The 21,652-nt window shown below is 41.5% G+C and overlaps 1 protein-coding gene across 1 annotated transcript in view; it reads left to right on the top strand.

Annotated features, from left to right (window-relative positions):
- LOC140211013 (pecanex-like protein 2) overlaps positions 1–21,652 on the top strand; it is a 270,987-nt gene that overhangs the window by 177,376 nt on the left and 71,959 nt on the right. Inside the window, 4 exon segments of the mRNA XM_072280359.1 lie at positions 1,456–1,585; positions 2,109–2,167; positions 6,777–6,992; positions 12,162–12,418. Coding sequence (XP_072136460.1) covers positions 1,456–1,585; positions 2,109–2,167; positions 6,777–6,992; positions 12,162–12,418 — 662 coding nt within the window.

Raw genomic sequence — 21,652 nt, 5'->3', positions numbered from 1 at the left:
GAAAAGGGTAGAGCTGCATCAAAGGCATGGATGCCAAAACAAGCCAAGGGTATGGATGCTGTACCCTCCAGTTTGGAACAATGCAGCTTATTGCATCGTTCCTAACTGGAGGCAATTGCAAAGTCTAGGTGATGGGAGAGCAGTCAGTGGTGGAGTTGAGCCAGGTTCTGATAAGTTAAGGCTGGGTGTTAATAGTGTTTTATAAAATTTGATACACTTTTGGGTAATATTATTAAAGGGCACCATGAAGAGGATAAAAAGGATCAAATGATAGATCCTTGGCCGCATCCAGAGGTAACAATCATGGTAGAGAACTGACAAAGGAAACAGAAATCTTACATTTATTTAGTGCTTTTCACAACTTCGGAACTGTCTTCCTATCATAAGAATAGCTCAAAATACTTTTCAAGTGTAGTCACCGTTCTGTGGTAGAAACAGAATTAATTTGAGCATTGTTGTTGGCTACATGGTGAGCTACTTGGTTGAGATATAACTATGAATCAAGGCACTAGAAAACATTTTAAAAGAAATGCTGGGAATTCAGAGTAACACACACAAAATGCTGGAGGAACTCAGCAGGTCAGACATCATCTGTGGATCGGAATAAGTAGTTGACGTTTTGGGCTGAGACCCATCACCAAGACTGGAAAGGAAGGGGGAAGAAGCCAGAATAAGAAGATGGAAGGAGGGGAAGAAGAGTACAAGCTGGCACGTGATAGGTGTGAAACCAGATTGGGGGTGTGGTACATGTGTGAGGGAGGGAGATGAAATGAGAAGCTGGGAGTAAATAGGTAGAAGAAATAAAGGGCTGAAGAAGAAGGAATCTGATAGGAAAGGATAGTGGACCATGGGAGAAAGGGAGGTGATGGGCAGTTGAAAAAAAGAATAGGGGTAAGAATGAAGCAGAAATGGAAAAAGAGAGAGGGGGAGAAGGGAGATATTACTGGACTTTGGAGATATCAATATACGTGTCATCAGGTTGGAGGCTACTTAGATGGAATTTGAGCAGTTACACCTCATATTCAGTGTCTTTCATTGAAATGCTCTCCTTTGCATCCACACAAGAGCACTGAAAGTCCTTGATATAAGCTTTTCTCTTAATAGTGTTCCATACCCTCAGTATTTCCGCTAAAATGCCAACCTGGATTTGCTGCTCAGAATTTTGTAAAGAGGTTTGAACACAATGCCTTGTACTCAGAGGCAAGGTTTGAACTTGTTGGAGAGTCTGTCACTTTGATCAGGGAGCTTATAGCAAAGATGGTTGTAGGTTAACCTTTAAAAATTCCTCTGCTTAGAATTTGGTTTTGATTTTTCATGTTCGGCCAGGGTTGAAATGCAGCAATATACTAAGTCACCAATGCTCTGATCATTCAATTTGCTGGTGTGTACTGATTTAAATGTCTGTATCACTTTCATAGGAAGCATGAAATCGATTCCTTAACCACACCCTTTCAGATTCAGCTATGCTTTTTACCCAGGCCCTCGTGTCTTCACTCTTTTCCACTCCTCTTGCTCCATTCCTCGGAAGTGCCATTTTCATTACATCCTATGTCAGGCCAGTGAAGTTCTGGGAAAAGAATTACAAGTAAGTGGCTGCATTTCTTGTTGCTTGAGGCTAAAGTAGAAATAGCCTTCCTTGCCACATCAGAATCAATGTCACTGACATATGTTGTGAAATTTGTTTTGCAGCAGCAAATGCAATACATAAAATGCTAAAAATTACAATAAGAAATAAATATTTTAAAATAAATAAATCATGCAACAATCCTTGCAAGTCTCTATGCAGTTTTGCATAGAGAATTCTATTATAGACATGGATACGGGAATAAACAACAGAAGTGTGTGACTATCAAAATGAGTCGTTGAAACATTATCCCAAAAAAAACCAAAATGTTGACTCAGCGGGTCAAGCAGCGTCAGTGGGGGAGGAAACGGAGATAATGTTTCAGGTCAGTGGACCTTCCTGGATTATATTCCTACACACCGGTCCAATGATCCTTGGTCCAGACTCATTTCACTGTACTTCATCTTCGTTCTCTGAGCTCAATGTGACAGCATGTAGAACAGTAAATTCAGGGTTTACATTATTGCTTGTGTCTTTTTCACAGCACCAAACGGGTGGATCACTCAAACACCAGGCTGGATTCACAGATAAACAGAAGTATGGGTAAGTAAAGAAATGATGCAACATCAGCTCACCTCCCATGGGATTATTATTTTGTAACGATATGGATGTGATAGGTTTGTCTGGTCCCTAAAAATATAATCAGCTCAAGAATGAGCTGTTCCTGTGAATGTTGTTTGCCAAGGTGAGAAGCGTTGCTTCAGAAAGTGTTAGTTTTGTATTCTTAGAAAGAACTTCAGACAAAACTCTTTGCTCCCTTCAGTCTCAGCTTTCTCAAAAGTAATCCATCAATTATATTAAAATAAAGCTTAGGAGGGGCCCATTTGGCCCATTTTAGAACATGTTGTCTGGTTGAAGGCTACCCAGGAAAGGGCCATTTGGCCCACTTTCGAAAATGCTGTCAGGTTGAAGACTACCCAGATGGAATATGAGGTGCTGCTCCTCCAACCTTCAGCCTCAATGATCCTTTAACCTACTCTTAAGATCAACCTAACACTTCCCTACAACATAACCCTCCATTCCATCATCCATGTGCCTAAGACTTTCTTAAATGCCCCTAATGTATCTTCATCTACTACCAACTCTGGCAAGGCACTCCACGCACCCACCATTCTCCTCTGACAACTTACCTCTGGTATCCCGTCTATGCTTTCCTATAATCACCTTAAAATTAAGACCCCTTGAATCAGCTATTTCCATCCTAGGAGAAGGTCTCTGGCTATCCACTCAATCTGTGAATCTTATCGTCTTGTACAGCTCCATCAAGTTACTTCTCATCCTCATTCACTCCAAAGAGAAATGTCCTAGCTCCCTCAACCTATCCTCATAAGACATGTCCTCTAGTCCAGGCAGCAACCTGGTAAATCTCCTCTGCACCCTTTTAAAACTTCCACATTCTTCCTGTAATGAGGTGACAAGAACTGAATATTCCAAGTGTGGTCTAACCAGGGTTTTATAGAGCTGTAACATTACCTCACAGTTCAATCCCCCAACTAATGAAAACCAGCACACCATTCCACCTTTTTAACAACTCTGTCAACTTGCACAGCAACATTGAGATATATATGGGCATGGACCCATGATTCCTCTGTTCCACTGTGGCCACTGAGTGTTTGTTAATCATGGTAGAAGTAAAGACTTTAGAAAGGGTGAAGAAGAGATTTACTAAAATGATTTGAGAAAATAGTAGCTTTAAGTATGTGGATGAAATGGAGAATATGGGTTCCTAGGAAGAACAGCTTGGTTAGACTGGAGAAACTAGGGTTGTTCTCAGGAGGTTGCTAGGGATCTTATAAAATGGCACTTCATCAAGCACCTTCACTCCATCTGCCTCAAAAGATGGATGTTTCTTGTGGACACCCATTTTAATACTACTTCCCATTCTATCATGTTGGTTCATGGCCTCCTGTACTGCCCCAATGAGTGCACTCTCAGGTTGGAGGATCAACACCTCGTATTCCACCTGGGTAGCCTTCAACCTAGCAGCACGAACGTCAATTTCTGTAACTTCTGGTAATTTCTCCCTCTCACCCTTCTCTTTTTCCATTCCCCTTCCTGCTCACCTCTTACCCCTTGTCTTCTCACCTGCCTAAGACCTCCCTTTGGTGCCCCTCCTCCAATGGTCCATGTCTCTCTGATCAAGTTACTACTTCTTCAGCTCTTTACCTCTTTCACATATCTCCTCCCAGCTTTTCACTTCATCCCCCTTCCCCTTCCTACCCACCTTTTCCCTCTCCTGGTTTCACCCATCACTTCCCACTCCCCCCCCCACCCCCCAACCTGCTTATTCTGATCTCTTTCTTCTTCCTTTCTGGTTCTGAAGAAGAGTCCCAGCCCAAAAAATTGACTGTTTATTCTCCTCCGTGAAAGCTGCCTGACCTACTGATTTCTTCCAGTATTTTCTTTGCATGGCTCTGTTATAAAATGGTAAATGTCCCTAATGTAAAATCCTGTCATGCTTACTATCCATATAGATCAATTCATTGAGATGGTACAGGGTAAAACAATAACAGAATTGAAAAACAGAAACATTATGTTGATCAAATAAACGGTAAATGCCTGAAATCTGGATGAAAAAAGCAGAAAATGCTGAAAATAATTAGCAGGTCAGGCAGCATCAGTGGAAAGAGAAAAAGAGTTATCATGTCAGAGACCCTTCTTCAGATCTAGATAAAAATAAACCATTTTAAGTTGCAGAGAAGATGGTGAAGAATGTACGTACAAATGGAAGATCAGGTCAGGGGGTTAATAGGGCAGATAGAGGTTATTAGACTTCTTGGTTTGTGTCAAAAACTTGTTTCAGACTAGAATGGAAAGAGAAACCAGAGGATGAACAAGAAAAATATACTCAGTGGCCACTTTATTAGGTACACCTGCACACCTTCTCATTGATGTTAAAATCTAATCAGCTAATCATGTGCAGCAATTTAATGCATAAAAGCATGCAGATACGGTCAAGAGGTTTAGTTGTTGTACAGACCAAACATCAGAATGGGGAAAAGTGACTTAGACCCTGGAATAATTTTTGGCACCAGATGTATCTGCTGATCTCCTCGGATTTTCAGGCTTAACAGCCTCGAGAGCTTACAGAGAATGATGCGAGAAACAAAAAGCATCCAGTGAATGACATTTCTGTGAGAGAAAATGCCTTGTTAATGAGAGAGGTCAGAGGAGATTGGCCAGACAGGTCAAACTGACAGGAAAGTGGCTGTAACTCAAGTAACTGCACATTATAGTCATAGTCATACTTTATTAATCCCGGGGGAAATTGGTTATTTCAACAGTTGTATGCAGAAGAGCATGTTTGAACACAGCACATCAACCTTTAAAGTAGATGGGCTGCAGCAGCAGAAGAGTACATCAGGTTCCACTTCTGCCGCCACTGAGTATATGTTAAATTTGCTTCAATCTTCGCTTGGACCACGTATGAAATACAGGGTATGGTTCTGTGAATAAAGTGAAAAATATTAAATGGCTACAGAGGGTGGAGAAGATGCAATAAAAGATTTACAGAACTGAGAGGACTTGGCAGTCAGGAAAAACAAGGTCCTTTTCTGCAGATAAAGGAATGCTGAAGGATGAATGGATACAGTTATTTCAAATTGTGACTGGTAGTGCAGATTTAAAGATGCATCGGCTTATGACAAATTACAAAACCACTGGCCATGACTGTAATATAGGTATTCATAAATGCAAGGAGAAACTCAGGAAAAGCTACGTTGCCCTGAGAAATATTTCTTTAAATGCCTGCCACTGCTTATCTGCCATTATTGTATATCTTTTAATTTAATTTCCTAGTCTATCTTATTTGTTTAATTGCCCTTATTTAAGTTTAAGAACAATGCGCACACAAGTGCTGGGTTAACTCAGCAGGTTAGTTCTACAGAGAGGAATAAAACACTCAACATTTTGGGCTAAGACCTTTCATCGGGACTGGAAAGGAAAAGGGAAGAAGCCAAAGAGAAAAGAACCACAACACACACAAAATGCTGGTGGAATACAGCAGGCCAGGCAGCATCTATAGGAAGAGGTACAGTGGACATTTCGGGCCAAGACCCGAAGGCCCGTAATGTCAGCTGTACCTCTTCCTATAGATACTGCCTGGCCTGCTGCGTTCCACCAGCATTTTGTGTGTGTTGCTTGAATTTCCAGCGTCTGCAGATTTTCTCGTGTTTGCGAGAAAAGAACCAATTTGGGGGAGGGGAAGAGTACAGGCTGTTAGGTGTTAGGTGAGAACAGGTGAGGGGGAAGGTAGGGTGAAACGAGGAGCTGGGAGGTGATAGTTGGAAAAAGTAAAGAGCTGAAAAAGAAGGAATCTGTCAGGATGGGAGAATCTGATGGGAGATAGAGAAGAGGAGGGGCACCAGAGGTAGGTGAGGAGAAGGGGTGAGTGGGAATTGGAATGCAGAATGAAAAAGGAGAAACCAGGGAGGGGGAGGGGGGGTGACATCACCAAAAGTTACCAAAGTTCAATCCATCAGGTTGGAAGTTACCCAGACAGAATGGGAGGTGTTGCTCCTTCCCCTCCCCCACCTTCTTGTTCAAACTCAAGTTTAATTATCACTCAACCATACACATGAATACAGCTAAATGAAACAGCATTCCTCTGGGGCTGAGGTGCAAAACACAGAACCAAGAGTCACACACAGCACATAAAGCACATGTAATTATGATAACAAAACAATATAATTACAAAAAATATATTTTAAAAAAACGATACTGTAATAATATAGCCCATATCCCTGAGTGTCATGGCTTATGTCTGATGTTGCCTAGAGCCATGTTTCTGCATGAATAACCCACAGCAGTTCTTCATATTGCATAGTGCAGCTGCAGGCAAACACAATCCAGCTTGTCTGGCTTCTTCTCCCTTCCTTTGCAGTCCTGATGAAGGGCCTCAGCCTAAAACATCAACTGTTTATTCCTCTCCATAGATGCTGCCAGGCATTTTGTGTGTGTTGCTCTGGATTTCCAGCGGCTATAGAATCTCTTGTGTTTAAGTTTAAGGATCTCAAGTTTAGAAAGTTTGACACTCTTAAATGGAATACAGAGTTCAGTTTTGTTATGATCCAGAGAGGATCACAACACTATAAACACAGTTACCAGTCTTCTGTAATTTAATTGTTATTCTCTATTCTGTTTGCATGTTTAGGAGCCGATGATAACAACCTGAATTCAATCTTCTATGAGCACCTGACTAGATCACTGCAGCAGAGTTTGTGTGGTGACTTGATCCTAGGTCGCTGGGGAAGCTACAGCACTGGAGACTGCTTCATCCTGGCTTCAGATTACCTCAATGCGCTGGTTCAATTGATAGAGATTGGCAATGGCCTCGTAACTTTTCAGCTCAGAGGACTTGAGTTTAGAGGCAAGTTCCATGATAACTCATATCTGATAGAGTTTGTATGTTCTCTCATTGACCATGTGGGTTTCCTCCCTCAATCCAAAGGTGTATAGTTAGGGATTGTGAGTTGTGGCCATGCTTTGTTGGTAGGGAAGCACGGTGACACTTGGGGGCTGCACAGCACAGTTCTCAGACTGTGTTGGTCATTGTTACAAAATGATATATTTCATTGTATATATGATAAGTAAAGCATGAACTTTATAGTTACAGTAAGGTCAAATGGTTTCATTGATTCAGTGGTCAGATCTTTGGTAGATTAATTGATGAAGATCGATTGCTTTGATTAGCAGGTTATTTGAACTTTTAACACTTTTTGATGCTCCTGAAGTTTCTTTGCTTTACTGGAAAGACACACATTAGTTTATTTGAATTCTACTTTTTGCTGATGATAAAAATAGCAGTGAAAAATTGAAATACATTTGGAAATGGTGAAGGGGAACACTAGATGGCATGATAAATTGACACATTCCTTAATTTGTGCCAGAGGTTTGAACTGAAACTGTTTCATTCAACCAGTGTTATTTCCTATTAACTGGATAGTCATTCATTTCAAGTGAAAATAGTCAGAATGATTGTTGTCGAGAACATGCGTGATGTTTTGCAACGATAAGTCTCTCTAGCAAACTGGGCCACTGAGGGCTATAAGTATTGTAGAACTATTTATGTGGGTCGTTGAATTCGTAGACCTAGATTCAGATTCAGATTTATTTATTGCACGTACATCGAAACATACAGTGAAATGCGTCGTTTTTATCAGCAATCAACGCATCCAAGGATGTGCTGGAGCAGCCCACAAGTGTCACCACTCAATCTGATGCCAACATAGCACGCCCACAGTGCTCAGCAGAACAACATAGAACAAAACAAAACAACAGCAAAACAAGCCCCTTTCCTCACTCCCACCTACCCACACACATGGACAGTCCTCCAACTTCAGGACAGGCCTCCAGTCTCAAGGCTTCGGCCACTGGGCTTCAATGCCCAGACTTCCAGTCTCTGGTACCGACCCCAGGGATAGCCAATAACAGGATCCTGAACTCCAGACAAATTCTGGGCTCAAGCTCTCAACGTGCTGATTTAGAATAGTCATGTATGTTGCACGGATGTGTGTCTAGACCTGTTGATGAATTGATATAGATAGATTGATCAAATTAGCATATTATTATTGCATCTTTTTAGGTTAGCAGAGTGTGAACAAGATTTCTGATGCTCTTAACCTTTCAAGTATTTACTTGAAAAATAGGGTTAATTCTGTTTGTTCTTAGTGGTAAAAAGTAGTAAGTCTTTCAGATGTCACCTGTGGCTTGGCTGGTTGCCTTTGAGTGGGTGGGAGGATGGAAAAGGAGCTTGTTTTGCTGTTCAAGCAACACACATCAAAGTTGCTGGTGAACGCAGCAGGCCAGGCAACATCTCTAGGAAGAGGTGCAGTCGACGTTTCGGGCCGAGACCCTTCATCAGGACGAAGGGTCTCGGCCCGAAACGTCGACTGTACCTCTTCCTAGAGATGCTGCCTGGCTTGCTGCGTTCACCAGCAACTTTGATGTGTATTGCTCGAATTTCCAGCATCTGCAGAATTCCTCGTGTATTGTTTTGCTGCTGTTATGTTGTTTGTGCTGTTCTGGTGAGTATTGTAGACATGCTACGTTGGTGCTGGAATGTGTACAACACTTGCGAGCAGCCCCCAGCACATCCTTAAGTGAATTGGTTGGTGATGCAAACGATGCATTGTTCTTTATGTTTCGATGTGATAGATAAATCTGAATTTGAGTTAGAATTATCTGGGACTAAATTATTTGATCTTTATAATTCAGGCTTATGTCCCTCATCCACTACAGAGTGAGTTCTGCGCAGTGAAAGATACTGGCATAAAGATTGCTATGCTACTGTTTAGTGTAATTAAATCGCATCCAGTTCTTTGTCCTCCTCCACCCACTCCATCTGCCTGTCCCTCTTCCCACTGGATCTTCCCCCCCAACCCCACTGTTCTCAGCTGCCTTTCCTACCTCCCTCATTTTATTCCATGCTCCACCATCCTTTCCTATCTGCAGTCTCCCTTCCTCACCTCGCAGCCTCTGAGATAGAGTTCTGATAAGATCATAAGATATAGGAGCAGAATTAGGCCATTCAGCCCGTCGAGTCTGCTGCTCCACCATTACATCACGGATTCTCCTTTTCCCCCTCAGCCCCAATCTCTTGCCAAGAATCTATTAACCTCTGCCTTAAATGTACCTAATGACTTGACCTCCACAGCCTTATTATTATTATTTTTTAATTGAGATACAGTGCAGAATAAGTGTTTCAAGCCCTTTAAGCTGCACCGCTCAGAAATCCCCCGATTTAATCTTAGCTTGATTATGGGGCAATTTACAATGACCAATTAACCTACCAACCAGTATATCTTTGGACTGTGGGAGGAAACTGGAGCACCCGGAGGGAACCCACATGGTCACAGGCAGAAGGTACAAACTCCTTACGGATAGCGGTAGGAATTGAACCTGGGTCACTTGTACGGTAAAACGTTGTGCTAACCACTACACTACTGTGCTGAATAGATTACTGTATAAACATCCAGCGCTATTGACTTGAATTGTATTAACCAGCCCAACGAGTTTCAAGAATTTGAATACTTGCTTATGTTTCTTGACCAGACCCCACCAAACTATCCAGAGTAACAATACTACTTCCCAGGATATGCTTTCACTCCCACTTGTGTGCCCTACATGCCAATAAAACACATGAGCGTCTCCGGAAGATGACACTGTCTACATTCCACCTGAAGTATGTTCACCAAATGGATTTAAGCCAGTTTAGCCAAGTCCAAGCTCCCACCATCGCTTCCTTCCCTCAGGCCAGCCACACCCCCCCCCCCACCACCCCGAAAGCTCTTGGCCCAAAATGTTAACTGTTTATTCCTCTCCACAGATGCTGCCTGACCTGCTGAATTCCCCCTGTATTTTTTGTGTGTGGTCCGCTAGATTTCCAGCATCTGCAGAATCTCTTGTGTCTCTAAGACTATTTCCACACACATTTGCCTTGTCCATCTGCCCATAACCCCTCTTCACCTGGAACCACCTTTTGCTTGCCAGTTGTTGCTCCATCACTTTCTTATGACCCTCTATCTCTCAGCTTTTTTACTGTAATAATCTCAGGTCTTTGTTTCTTTACACTGGCTGGATAAGCCTCCAATTATATAAAGGTAAGTAGTTTGCAGTGTAGTAATATTCTACAGACTTCTGCACTCCTATTATGGGGTTTTGCCATGGCTATTGTAATGGCTTCTTCAAGCTGCTACTGATGCAGCACTTCTGCCATTACTTCTGGTATAATTAACCTGTTGTATTTTATTGATAAATTACACATGGTCATACGTGCCAGATTCAGAGGTAAATAGCAGCTATTGCCGATCATTTGAAGTTGTATTTTGTTCTGGATTTTGATGTTCAAATTATTTTCTGTTTAGTTGTTCAAACATAACATTAATTTTTCAGTGACATTGCAGCAGCACAGATTAGTGTAAAGCAAAATAAAATGTTCTAATGTGGGATCTTTTCTGTATGGTATTTATCTATTGTTAGTTTGTAGCTGGCTCAACAATTGATACTTTATTCATTCATTCATGAAGAAATACGAAGAATGAAAATTTACTGCAAAGATATAACTACACTTCAAAGTGCTTCTAAATCAAACCTGAGTAGTACTGGGAGCATTTTAGTAATTGACAATATCTAGAATAGGTGAACAATAAGTGATTTAGCAGAAGGCCCTAACAGTCAATGTGGGTGCACAGATTTTATCAGCATTTTAGAAAGATGACATTTGATTTTAAACTCATGATGGGGAGCCTGAAACTGGAGATGCATACTGTATTTATTTATTTAGCGATACAGCACAGAACAGGCCTTCCAGCCCAACAAGCTACGCTGTCCATCAACCCACCTATTTAACCCTTGCTAATCACAGGACAATTTACAATGACCAGTTAAACTACTGCAGGTACATCTTTGAACTGTGAGAAGAAACCTGGAGGAAACCCAGTTGGTCACAAGGAGAATGTACAAGCCTCTTACAGATGGCTCCAAAATTGAACTCTGAATTCTGACACTGTAATAGTGTCACGCTAACTGCTACACTACTATGGCACCCATTGTGCTGCCTGTCATTGAATAAGCCTGGTGTTTACCAGGGAACTGTTGAATGAGCAATTCCATAAAAGCACTGAAGGCGCACTGTGCCTTGTCACTTTAATTATGAACAGCTTCTTCCCCTCTGCCATCCAATTGCTAAATGGACATTGAATCCTTGGACACTGCCTCACTTTTTTAAATACCATATACAGTATTTCTGATTTTTGCACTTTTTAAAAATCTATTCAATATGTGTATACTGTAATTGATTTACTTGTTTATTATTTATTTATTTTATTTTTTTCTCTTCTAGGTTACGTATTGCATTGAACTGCTGCTGATAAGTTAACAAATTTCACGTCCCATGCTGGTGATAATAAACCTGATTCTGATTCTGTTTGTGGCACCAGACACATATTTATATTAATAAATGTTAGTTGTGGCCATAGCAATAATCCAATATCTAGCAGACAAAGAGTAATCATATATACATATCATGGGAATTTAGGTGAGGACAGCTTTTCTCTATCATTCTGTGCACGGAGTTTAGAAGAATGAGGGTGGGAACTCATTGAAACCTACCAAATATTGAAAGGACTTGATAGAGTGGGTGTGGAAAGGATGTTTCCCAAAGTGGGGGAGTCTAGGGCCAGAAGGCACAGCCTCAGAATAGAAGGATGTCCCTTTTGAACAGTGATGAGGAAGAATTTCTTTAGGCAGAGGGTGCTGAATCTATGGAATTCATTTCCATAGATGGCTATGGAGACCGTCTTTGGTATATTTAAAGCAGGGGTTGATAGGTCTTGATTAGTAAGGGTGTCAAAGGTTACGGGGAGAAGGCAGGAGAACGTGCTTGATGTGGATAATAAATCATCCATGATGGAATGGTGGAGCAGACTCGATGAGTTGAATGGCCTAATTCTGTTTTTATGTCTTATGGTACATATGGTAAGGCGCATTTTGGATGATGCATGTGCAATATAAAATGCTTCATTTTTTTTTCTTTCAGGTACATATTGCCAACAGAGGGAGGTTGAAGCGATAACAGAGGGAGCTGAGGATGACGAGGGTTGCTGCTGCTGCTGTGAGCCAGGGCATTTGCCCCACATGCTGTCATTCAATGCAGTTTTTATCCAACGCTGGCTGGCCTGGGAAGTCACTTCATCCAAGTACGTTCTGGAAGGCTACAGCATCAGTGACAACAATGCAGCGTGCATGCTACAGATGTTTGATCTGAGAAAGATGCTCATCACCTATTATGTAAAGGTAGTAGTATGCCAGTAAGTTGTTTTGCTTTATAAGTAATTTTTTTTGTCTCCATCTCTCCTCCATCTGCTTTAGGGATCTTCCTACTACTCCTGTCACAGCTAAAAGCTGTGATAAAGGTCTACAGCATAGCTTTGATTAAAGCTTTGCACAGCCAATAAATCAGGAGTAAAATGGAGCAGAGAGGTGATAAATATACCGGGAATATCCTTGCAAGTATCGGGGTTAAACATCAGCAATTTTCAGTTGTGCTGTCAACAAAAACACAAGACTCTGAACCAGGTTTATTATCACTGGCATATGCTGTGAAATTTGTGTTTTGTGGCAACAGTTCAGTGCAATTCATAAAATAGGCTATAAATTATAACAGGAAATATATGTATTAAAAATAAATAAATAGTGCAAAAAGAGCAAAAATTGTGAGGTAGTTCATGGGTTTGTAGACCATTCAGAAATCTGATGGCAGAGGTTCACTACCCTCTGGCTAAAGTAATTCTTCCTCAACTCTGTTCAAAACTATTCCTTTTAAATTTTGCCTCTGTGGTACAATTTAACTCATTACTCTGTCTCTGTTTGTACCCAGTCATTGGCTTGTCCTTCATTACATCCATAGTAACATAGAAAAACATAGAAAGCCTACAGAACAATACAGGCCCTTCGGCCCACAAAGCTGTGCCGAACATGTCCTTATCTTAGAACTACCTAGGTTTACCCATAGCCCTCAATTTTTCTAAGTTCCATGTATCTGTCCAGGAGTCTCTTAAAACAGGGGCCCCCAACCTTTTTTGCACCGCGGACTGGTTTAATATTGACAATATTCTTGCAGACCGGCCGACCCAGGGGGTGGGGGGGTGTTCAAGTTGGGTTAAACTCACCTCAACATGTCTTTTACAGTTAGGGTTGCCAACTTTCTCACTCCCAAATAAGGAACAAACGTAGCAGTCAAATCCCGGGACACTTTACCCCAGGAAAGACTACTATGACCATGAAGCCTTGCGCAGGCACCTGTGTGCGCATGCGCGTACTTGCTGATTTTCTTTTCCCCCACAAATCGGTTTTGCCTTTATCTTCCCGATTATACTGTACATACATTATTTCTACTTTATAGAGGCTGTGTATTTATCATATCATTCCTGCATTCCTGCTTTTACTATTTGTTAGTGTTATTTATTTTCGGTTTTATGTGTTATTTGGTATGATTTGTTAGGTTATTTTTTGGGTCTGGGAACGCTCAAAAATTTTTCCCATATAAATTAATGGTAATTGCTTCTTTGCTTCACGCCATTTTGGCACGAATGGTTTCATAGGAATGCTCTACCTTAGCGGGGGAAATAGGGACAAACCAATTTAGCCCAATATACGGGATGTCCCGGCAAATACGGGACAGTTGGCAACCCTATGTTCAAGTTCAACAGTGTGTGACAGGGAATGAGGAAAGGTGCAGCTGACTCATATCATTTCCTCACGGCCTGATAGCACATGCTTAGTGGCCCAGTACCGGTCCACGGCCCGGTGGTTGGGGACCGCTGTCTTAAAAGACCCTATCGTTTCCACCTCCACCACTGCTGCCGGCAGCCCATTCCACGCACTCACCACTCTCTGCGTACTTAACCCCGACATCTCCTCTGTACCTACTTCCAAGCACCTTAAAACTGTGCCCTCTTGTGCTAGCCAATTCAGCCCTGGGGAAAAGCCTCTGACTATCCACATGATCAATGCCTCTCATTATCTTGTGCACCTCTATCAAGTTACCTCTCATCCTCCGTCGCTCCAAGGAGAAAAGGCTGAGATTACTCAACCTATTCTGATAAGGCATGCTCCCCAATCCAGGCAACATCCTTGTAAATCTAATTCAATTCATATTACATCCATCATCTACTTGTAAACCTGCTGCTAATTCTTAGCTCTATCATATTGGTTCCCATCCCCCTGCCCATGATGGAGCTGGCTGTGTTAACAGCCTTCTGCAGTTTTTTCCAATCCTGTGCAGTGGCCCCTCCATGCCAGATGGTGATGCAAACAATTGGAATGCTCTTCAGAGTACATCTGTAGAAATTTGTTAGTCTTAGGTGCCTTACCAAATCTCTTCAGACTCCAAATGAAATACAGCTGCTAGCTCTATTTGCATCAAAATGTTGGGCCCGGAGGTAGATCTTTGACACATAGGAACTAGAAGCTACTCACCCTTTCTTCTTCTGATCATTTAGTGAGAACTAGTGTATGTTTTCTCAACTTCCCCTTGCTTCGTTTTCAAAGCAGGGAGCAAATCTAGGAGAAAAATCAGATTTAAAGTATTTAAAACATTTCATTGGTCTCATCAGGGATGTTCACTTACCAAGGAGTTGGGGAGTGAGGTCTCACAAAGGTGAATGCATTGCATCATGTGGGGTGGGATGTCGTAGCATGGATGTAGTGGAGATAGTTAACCAGTCAGCATCCATGGTGAATATTTCTGATTGACAAACTTTCCTGAGAACTTTTAGAAATTAAATGTGTTTTAAGTTGCAGATGGAAAGAAAGAATGGGTGAACAAAATAATGTCTATGATAAGGTGGAGTCCAGCCGAGACTGAATGACACCCATGGAGTATGTGCTGGCCAAGTGGTTAGGGCAGACATTCTAATCGTGAATGATTCACCTAAAGAACATGTTTATAGAAGGAGACTTATAGGGGAAAGGAGAGATGAGGTTCCAGCAGAGAAGGCAATGTATTGCAGATGGTAGAAACCTGAAATAAAAACAGAGTACTGGAAGTATGTAGGAAATAGCAGCTATGGAGAGAAAATAACCAACTGGAAAATCTGGTTATCTGAATTCATTGTTAGCCCTAAGGACAGTGGTGTACCAAGTCAGAAGAAGAGATGTTATTCCTTAGCTTTCATCGAGTTTCACTGGAATAGCATAAGAGGCCGAAGACGGAGAGATCAGAGTGGGAAGAGAATGGAGAACAAAATGATAGGCAATTGGAAAGCCAGGCTCACCTTCTACATTGAGCAGATACTTTCTGGAGGGCAGTCAGATGGTCTGTGATTTGTCTCTCCACGATTAAAGATTAGCTTTATTTGACAGATGTACCTTGAAACATACAGTGAAATGCATCATTTGTGTCAGCGACCAATACAGTGAGAAGGGGCAGCCTGTAAGTGTTGCCATGATTCCAATGCTAACAAACTTACTAACCCTAACCTGTATGTCTTTGGAATGTGGGAGGAAACCGGAGCACCCGGAGGTAACCCACGTGGTCAAGGGGAGAACATACGAATTCTTTACAGACAGCACTGACATTGGAACCCCGATCAGTGATCGCTGGCACTGTAAGGTGATGCACAAGCTGTTGAAATAAAATATGAGTCAGGTAGATACCAAAAATACGATCTTTTGTAACAGTTGTTATATTTAAGAGTGGCATGGTAACGTAGCAGTTAGTGTAATGCTATTACAGCGCCAGTGACTAGGGTTGAATTCCTCCACTGTGTGACCTTCTATCTGTGACCATGTGGTTTTTCTCCCACATTTCAAAAGATGTATGGGTAAGTAGGTTAATTGGTCAATAAGTGAAACTGGGCAGCATGGTTTGTTGGGCCTGTTACTATGCTGTATCTCTAAATAAAATAAAAATAAAATATTCAATGTTGAGGCCGGAGTAATGTACCATACCTAATCTAAGAATGTTTTGTTCTTTCCTTGAATTTCATTGTAACAGTGTAGGAAGCTGAGGACAGTCGTGTCAGAATGGGAATCACTAAATGTCCCTTCAGTCTCTTTCCATTCTCCTATCTCTGTCTCTGTACATCCTTAAAACCTGGTACACATCTAATTGTGATGAAAGGTCATTAGTCCCCAATCCCACACCATAATCATTGTCTGGCATCCCCCTCATCTCTACTATTAGGATTGGTTTATTATTGTCACGTGTACCAAGATACAATGAAGAGCTGTAGAAATAGTATACGGATCAAATCATTACACTGTGTATTGAGCTAGAACAATGTAGAACAATAACAGTGCAGAATAAAGTGTAAAGTATACCAAAGAAGTTCAGTGCAGGTAAACAATAAAGTACAAGACCTCGTTATGATCATTTCAGAGACATTAAGATGAATTCAAAATATTAAAAGAAAGCAAAGTAATGTTTATATAGTAACAACTTATGCTTGAGCTCATACAATGCCTATTAATCAATTGGGTATCAGATCCTGTGCCATGTTGAACTTTGCACAGGATCAAGAAAGTACTTCCCCAGTGGAATGCTGGGCATCTCAGCAAGACTGGGCTCTTTTGCTGAACTCCAATGAGGCTCGCTAAGAAGCAGCCTGTCAGATTCAGGTTTCCGAATCAATCAATGGGTCACGGACTTCCGTGTTTGACAGGGTTTGCTGGGAAAATACTGGATTTGTACAATTTAAGCGACTGATGGCCAATTGTTCTGATTGGAACTACCAACGTTAGCCAGCATGATATGAACTATTTATTCAGTCTCTCTCTCTCTCCACAGGCACTGGCTGACCTGCTGGGTATTTTCAGCATTTTCTGTTTTTATTTCGGACTTCTGGCATTTGCAATTTTCCCCTTCTGTCTTGCCCTGCCTCGCTACTTTCTGCCCTATTCAGTGCCATCAATCACACCACAATAACTAAATAGCCTTAGAATTTTAAATCAGGACTTTATATATTGTTATTGTTATACAGGAAGTCACATTATTTATAGCTCCAAGTGGTTCAGAATCCGGTTTAATACCACTGGAATACTGTACGTTGTGAAAAGGAGATCAAAAATAGTGAGGGTTGGTTCATTGCCGGTTCAAAAAGCTGGTCTGAAAATGTTGAGTGCATGTCTCCAGGCTCCTGTATCTCTTCCCTGATGGTGGTAATAAGGAGAGGGCATGTTCCAGGTGATGGGGGTCCTTAATGAAGGTTACTGCCTTTTTGAGGCATCACCTTTTGAAGATGTCCTCGATCATGGGGACAATAGTTCCCATGATGGAGCTGACTGAGCTTGCACCCTCTGCAGCTTTTTCCAATCCTGTGCATTGGTTCCTTCTCACAAGATGATGCCACCAGTTAGAATGTTCCCCACAGGACATCTGTAGAAATTTGTTAGAGTCTTTGGTGACATATCAAATCTCCTCAGACTCTGTGTTCCATGAGGTATGCAAAAGGGAGACCTGGGAGGGAGCAGTTCATCAACAATGTTTTTACATTTACATAATCTGAGGTGCCAGTGACCGTGATGTTATTTCTTACTTTCCTATTTGACTCTGCTTAAACTCTAATTGATTTTTTATAACCCACAGATTTTACTTTGTGTGAAACAAGTGAAGTTTTAAAAATTATCACTGAAACTCCACAGTTTGTTCTGTACAATCTGACATTGATGTAGACAGAGAATGTTGATATCATGAAGATCAATCAATTATTAAAATTTCACTTGGATGCCAGAATCATTACCAAGCCTAATTACAAAGGATGAAGAGGAGATCAGCATTTTAATTTGCTATGCAATGCATTTAATTTGGGAAATGGCTCAAGTGAAACCTGTGACAATGACAGTACCACCATCACAAGTTTCACGCAAAGCAATCACTATTTGAGCAGGTGTGAACTGCCTGCTGAACTTCCTGAAATAGTTAGCCTGTTTAATACAGTTTTAAATGCTGTCCTTTTATTTGTTTATTTATTTATTGAGGTACATCATGGAATAAGCCCTTCTGGCCCTTCACGCTGCGCTGCTCAGCAACCCCAGATTTAATCCTAGTGTAATCACAGGACCATTTACAATGCCCAGTTAACCTACCAACCAGTACTTCTTTGGACTGTGGGAGGAAACCTGAGCACGTGGAGGAAACCCATGCGGTCATGGGGAGAATGTACGGACTCCTTACAGACAGCGACAGGAGATGAACCTGGGTCACCAGTACTGTAAAGTGTTGTGTTAACCACTATGCTACTGTACTGCCCAATTTGAATTGGCACTTACAGCAATGACAATTGGTCAACTCTTATAAGGGTGAGGCAACAAGTGAAGGGAACTGCACTTGAAAATAAACATTGGATAAAATTATTTTTAATGTCAATCCTGAAAAACTTGTCCTGATGAAGTGCCTTGATCCAAGACGTTGACTTATTATTCCCCACCATAGATGCTGCCTGACTTGCTTAGTTCCTCCAGCATTTTGTGTGTGCTGCTCAAGGTTTGTAGTATGTTATTTGAAAAACAAAAGGTTCTGTAGATGCTGGAAATCCAGAGAAACACACAGAAAATGCCTAAGGAACACAACAGGTGAGATAGCATCTATGAAGAGGAATAAACAGTCAATATTTCGGGCCAAGATCCATCATCAGGACTGGAAAGGAAGGGGGCAGAAACCAGAATAAGAAGGTGGGGAGGGGGTGGATGGAAGGAGTGCAAGCTGGCAGATGATAGGTGAAGCCAGGTGAGAGGGAATATAGGTGAGTAAGGAAGGGGGATGAAGTAAGAAGCTGGGAGGTGATAGGTGGAAGAGGTAAAAGTTCAAAGAAGAGGGAATCTGATAGGAGAGGACAGTAGACCATGGAAGAAAGTGAAGGAGGAGGGACACCAGAGGAACATGACAGACAGATGAGCAGAAGAGAAGAGGTAAGAGAGGAACCACAATGGGGAATAGAAAAAGAGAGAAGTGGAGATATTTATTTTTGTGTTTCTTCTCCAACCTGCCTGTATTCTCTGAATTTGCTGTACCTTCTCAAATCTGTTTTTCCTGTCTTCTAATCAACTTTCGATTACAAACAGGACCTTACTGGCACCTATCAAAGGCACAAATGGCATCTATTTTTTCCCCTTTTCTCCTCCCTCTCTTTGTTTGCCTCCATCTGTGATCTATCTGCCACAGTCTTCTAATCCCAGCACTGCTCACATCCCCTACTTGGCACTATTTTACATCTCTCCTCAGTCTACCAGTCACCTCAGAATCCCTTCTCGACACTCCTTTGTTTCTATTGGCCATCTCACCTCTTCACTGCCAGTCCTGATAGGATTGTTTCAGCCCAAAATGTTGGCAGTTGCTTTCCTCCCACAGATGCTGCTCTGTACTCTGTGAGTTCCATCAACAGATTACTTGATGCTCACAAATGGCACACATTGCAATTGTGGCAAAGATAATCCAGTTTTTTTTTTGTCCTCAATCTGCCTGCAGCCTTTGACACAGCTGACTGCATCGTCTTTTTCCAATTTTATCCAAAGTCATCCAGCAATGTTCCCTTATTCTGGCAGACAAGAAAGCCTACAGTCAGTCATAATAGTTTAAATATTGGTTGACTGTTTACATACTGGCATAAAATCTGCAGATTGGTAAGTAATTAGGAAAGTACTTGTTTTTGTATAGTACTACTCACAGCCTCAGGGCATCCCAGAGCATTTAGCAGTCTATGACATTCTTTTCTTTTGAAGTGAAGTCATTGCTTTTACCTAGGAAATGTGACAGACACCAGACTTCCTCAAACAGCAATGTAATAAAGCCAAGTATGGAAATGGTTTGGTTTAACAAATAATTCAAAAATATGATACCTCTGACTATGCAGCACTCCCCTTAATATTGTACAGGAGTGTCAAGTGGAGTCTCACTTTACTGTAGATGTGCTTGAACTTGTCTTCTTCCAGTTAAAGAGGTGAGATTGCTACTCATTGAGCTACAGCTGATGCCATTAAAAAGTTAAGTGTATATTTATTATCAAAGTACATATACGAGGGATGATTGATACATTTGTGGCCTAAGGTAGACGGAGTCAATTTTAGAAAACCTAGCACATTTATTTTTCAACATAGTCCCCTCCTACATGTACTCACTTAATCCAGCGGTCGTGGAGCATACAGATCCCTTCTTTCTAGAAGTGGTCCGCAGCAGGGGTGATTGATAAGTTCATGGCCTAAAGTAGAAGATGAGTTACTAACTTCAACCTTTCTACATTATCACTCAAAGAGTTGAATGGCACGCACATGTAACGAGAGCATCTTAAACCTCCAGGTGATCCACAGCAGGGGTGATTGATAAGTTTGTGGCCTAAGGTAGAAGGAGATGAGTTATACAGCTCTCGTTACATGCACATGCAGTGTTCAACTCTTTGAGTGAAAATGCAGAAAATTTGAAGTTAATAACATCTCCTTCTACCTTAGGCCATGAACTTATTAATCACCCCTGCTGTGGACCACTTCTGGAGGTCCAAGACACTGACCTCTACAAAGAAGGGATCCGTATGCTCCATGACCGCTGGACTAAGTGTGTAAATGTAGGAAAAATAAATGTGCTCAGTTTTCTAAAATTGACGCCTTCTACCTTGGGCCACAGACTTATCAATCACCCCTCGTATGTCGCCGTATACTGCCTTGAGATTTATTTTCTTTCAGGCATTTACAGGAAAATAAAGAAATACAATGGAATCTATGAAAACTATCCATAGGAAAGACTGACAAACATCCAATGTGCAAAAGAGGGCAAACTGTGCCAATATTACATTTTTTAAATAAATAAATAATAATGGGGATATGAGTTGTAAAGTCTTGAAAATGAGTCTAAAGATTGTGGAGTCAATTCAGCATTAGGGTGAGTGAATTTATCCACACAAGTTCAGGAGCCTGATGGTTGTTGGATAATAACTGTTCTTGAACTTGGTGATGAGGGACCTAGTGCTCTTGTACATCTTTCCCGATGGTGGTAGCAAGAAGAGAGCATAGCCTTGGATGGTGGGGGTCTCTGATGATCAGTGTTGCTTTCCTGTGGCAGCACTGTGTGTAAATGTGCTTAATGTTGGGGAGGGCTTTGCCTGTGATGGACTGGGTTGTATGAATGACTTGCAAATGATCAGTGACAACAAGCCAGGGCCCTGCAGTTGGTCAAAAAAAGGTCAGCCCAGATAACTGAATGGAATAGTTCCTGTAACTTAGTGTCATGAAAAATATGATACATTAGAACATTTGACTGCTTCCTGCTTCATGTTGAAGTTACATCTGCCACGATACAGTGAGGATGAACAATGAGATTCTTTGCCCTTGGGCTATTCTTTTGGAATTCACTCCCTCGGCTTCACTGTCTCTCCAGGACTTTGTCTTTCCTTAGAGAAAACAATCTCCTTGCCAAGCATTTGGTTTCTGCTTCTATTTATACCCCTCACTGTTTCACAGTCCAGTTCCCCCTTAGAGCCTTCAAGCACCTTGGGATGACTATCTTTCATAAAGTTCTGATGTAATTTTGTTTCCTGAAGT

The sequence above is a fragment of the Mobula birostris genome, chromosome 2, assembly GCF_030028105.1.
Source record: "Mobula birostris isolate sMobBir1 chromosome 2, sMobBir1.hap1, whole genome shotgun sequence".
Lineage (NCBI taxonomy): Eukaryota > Metazoa > Chordata > Chondrichthyes > Myliobatiformes > Myliobatidae > Mobula > Mobula birostris.
Note: the sequence above shows the minus strand (reverse complement) of the source record. Positions and strands in the feature narration are given on the sequence as shown.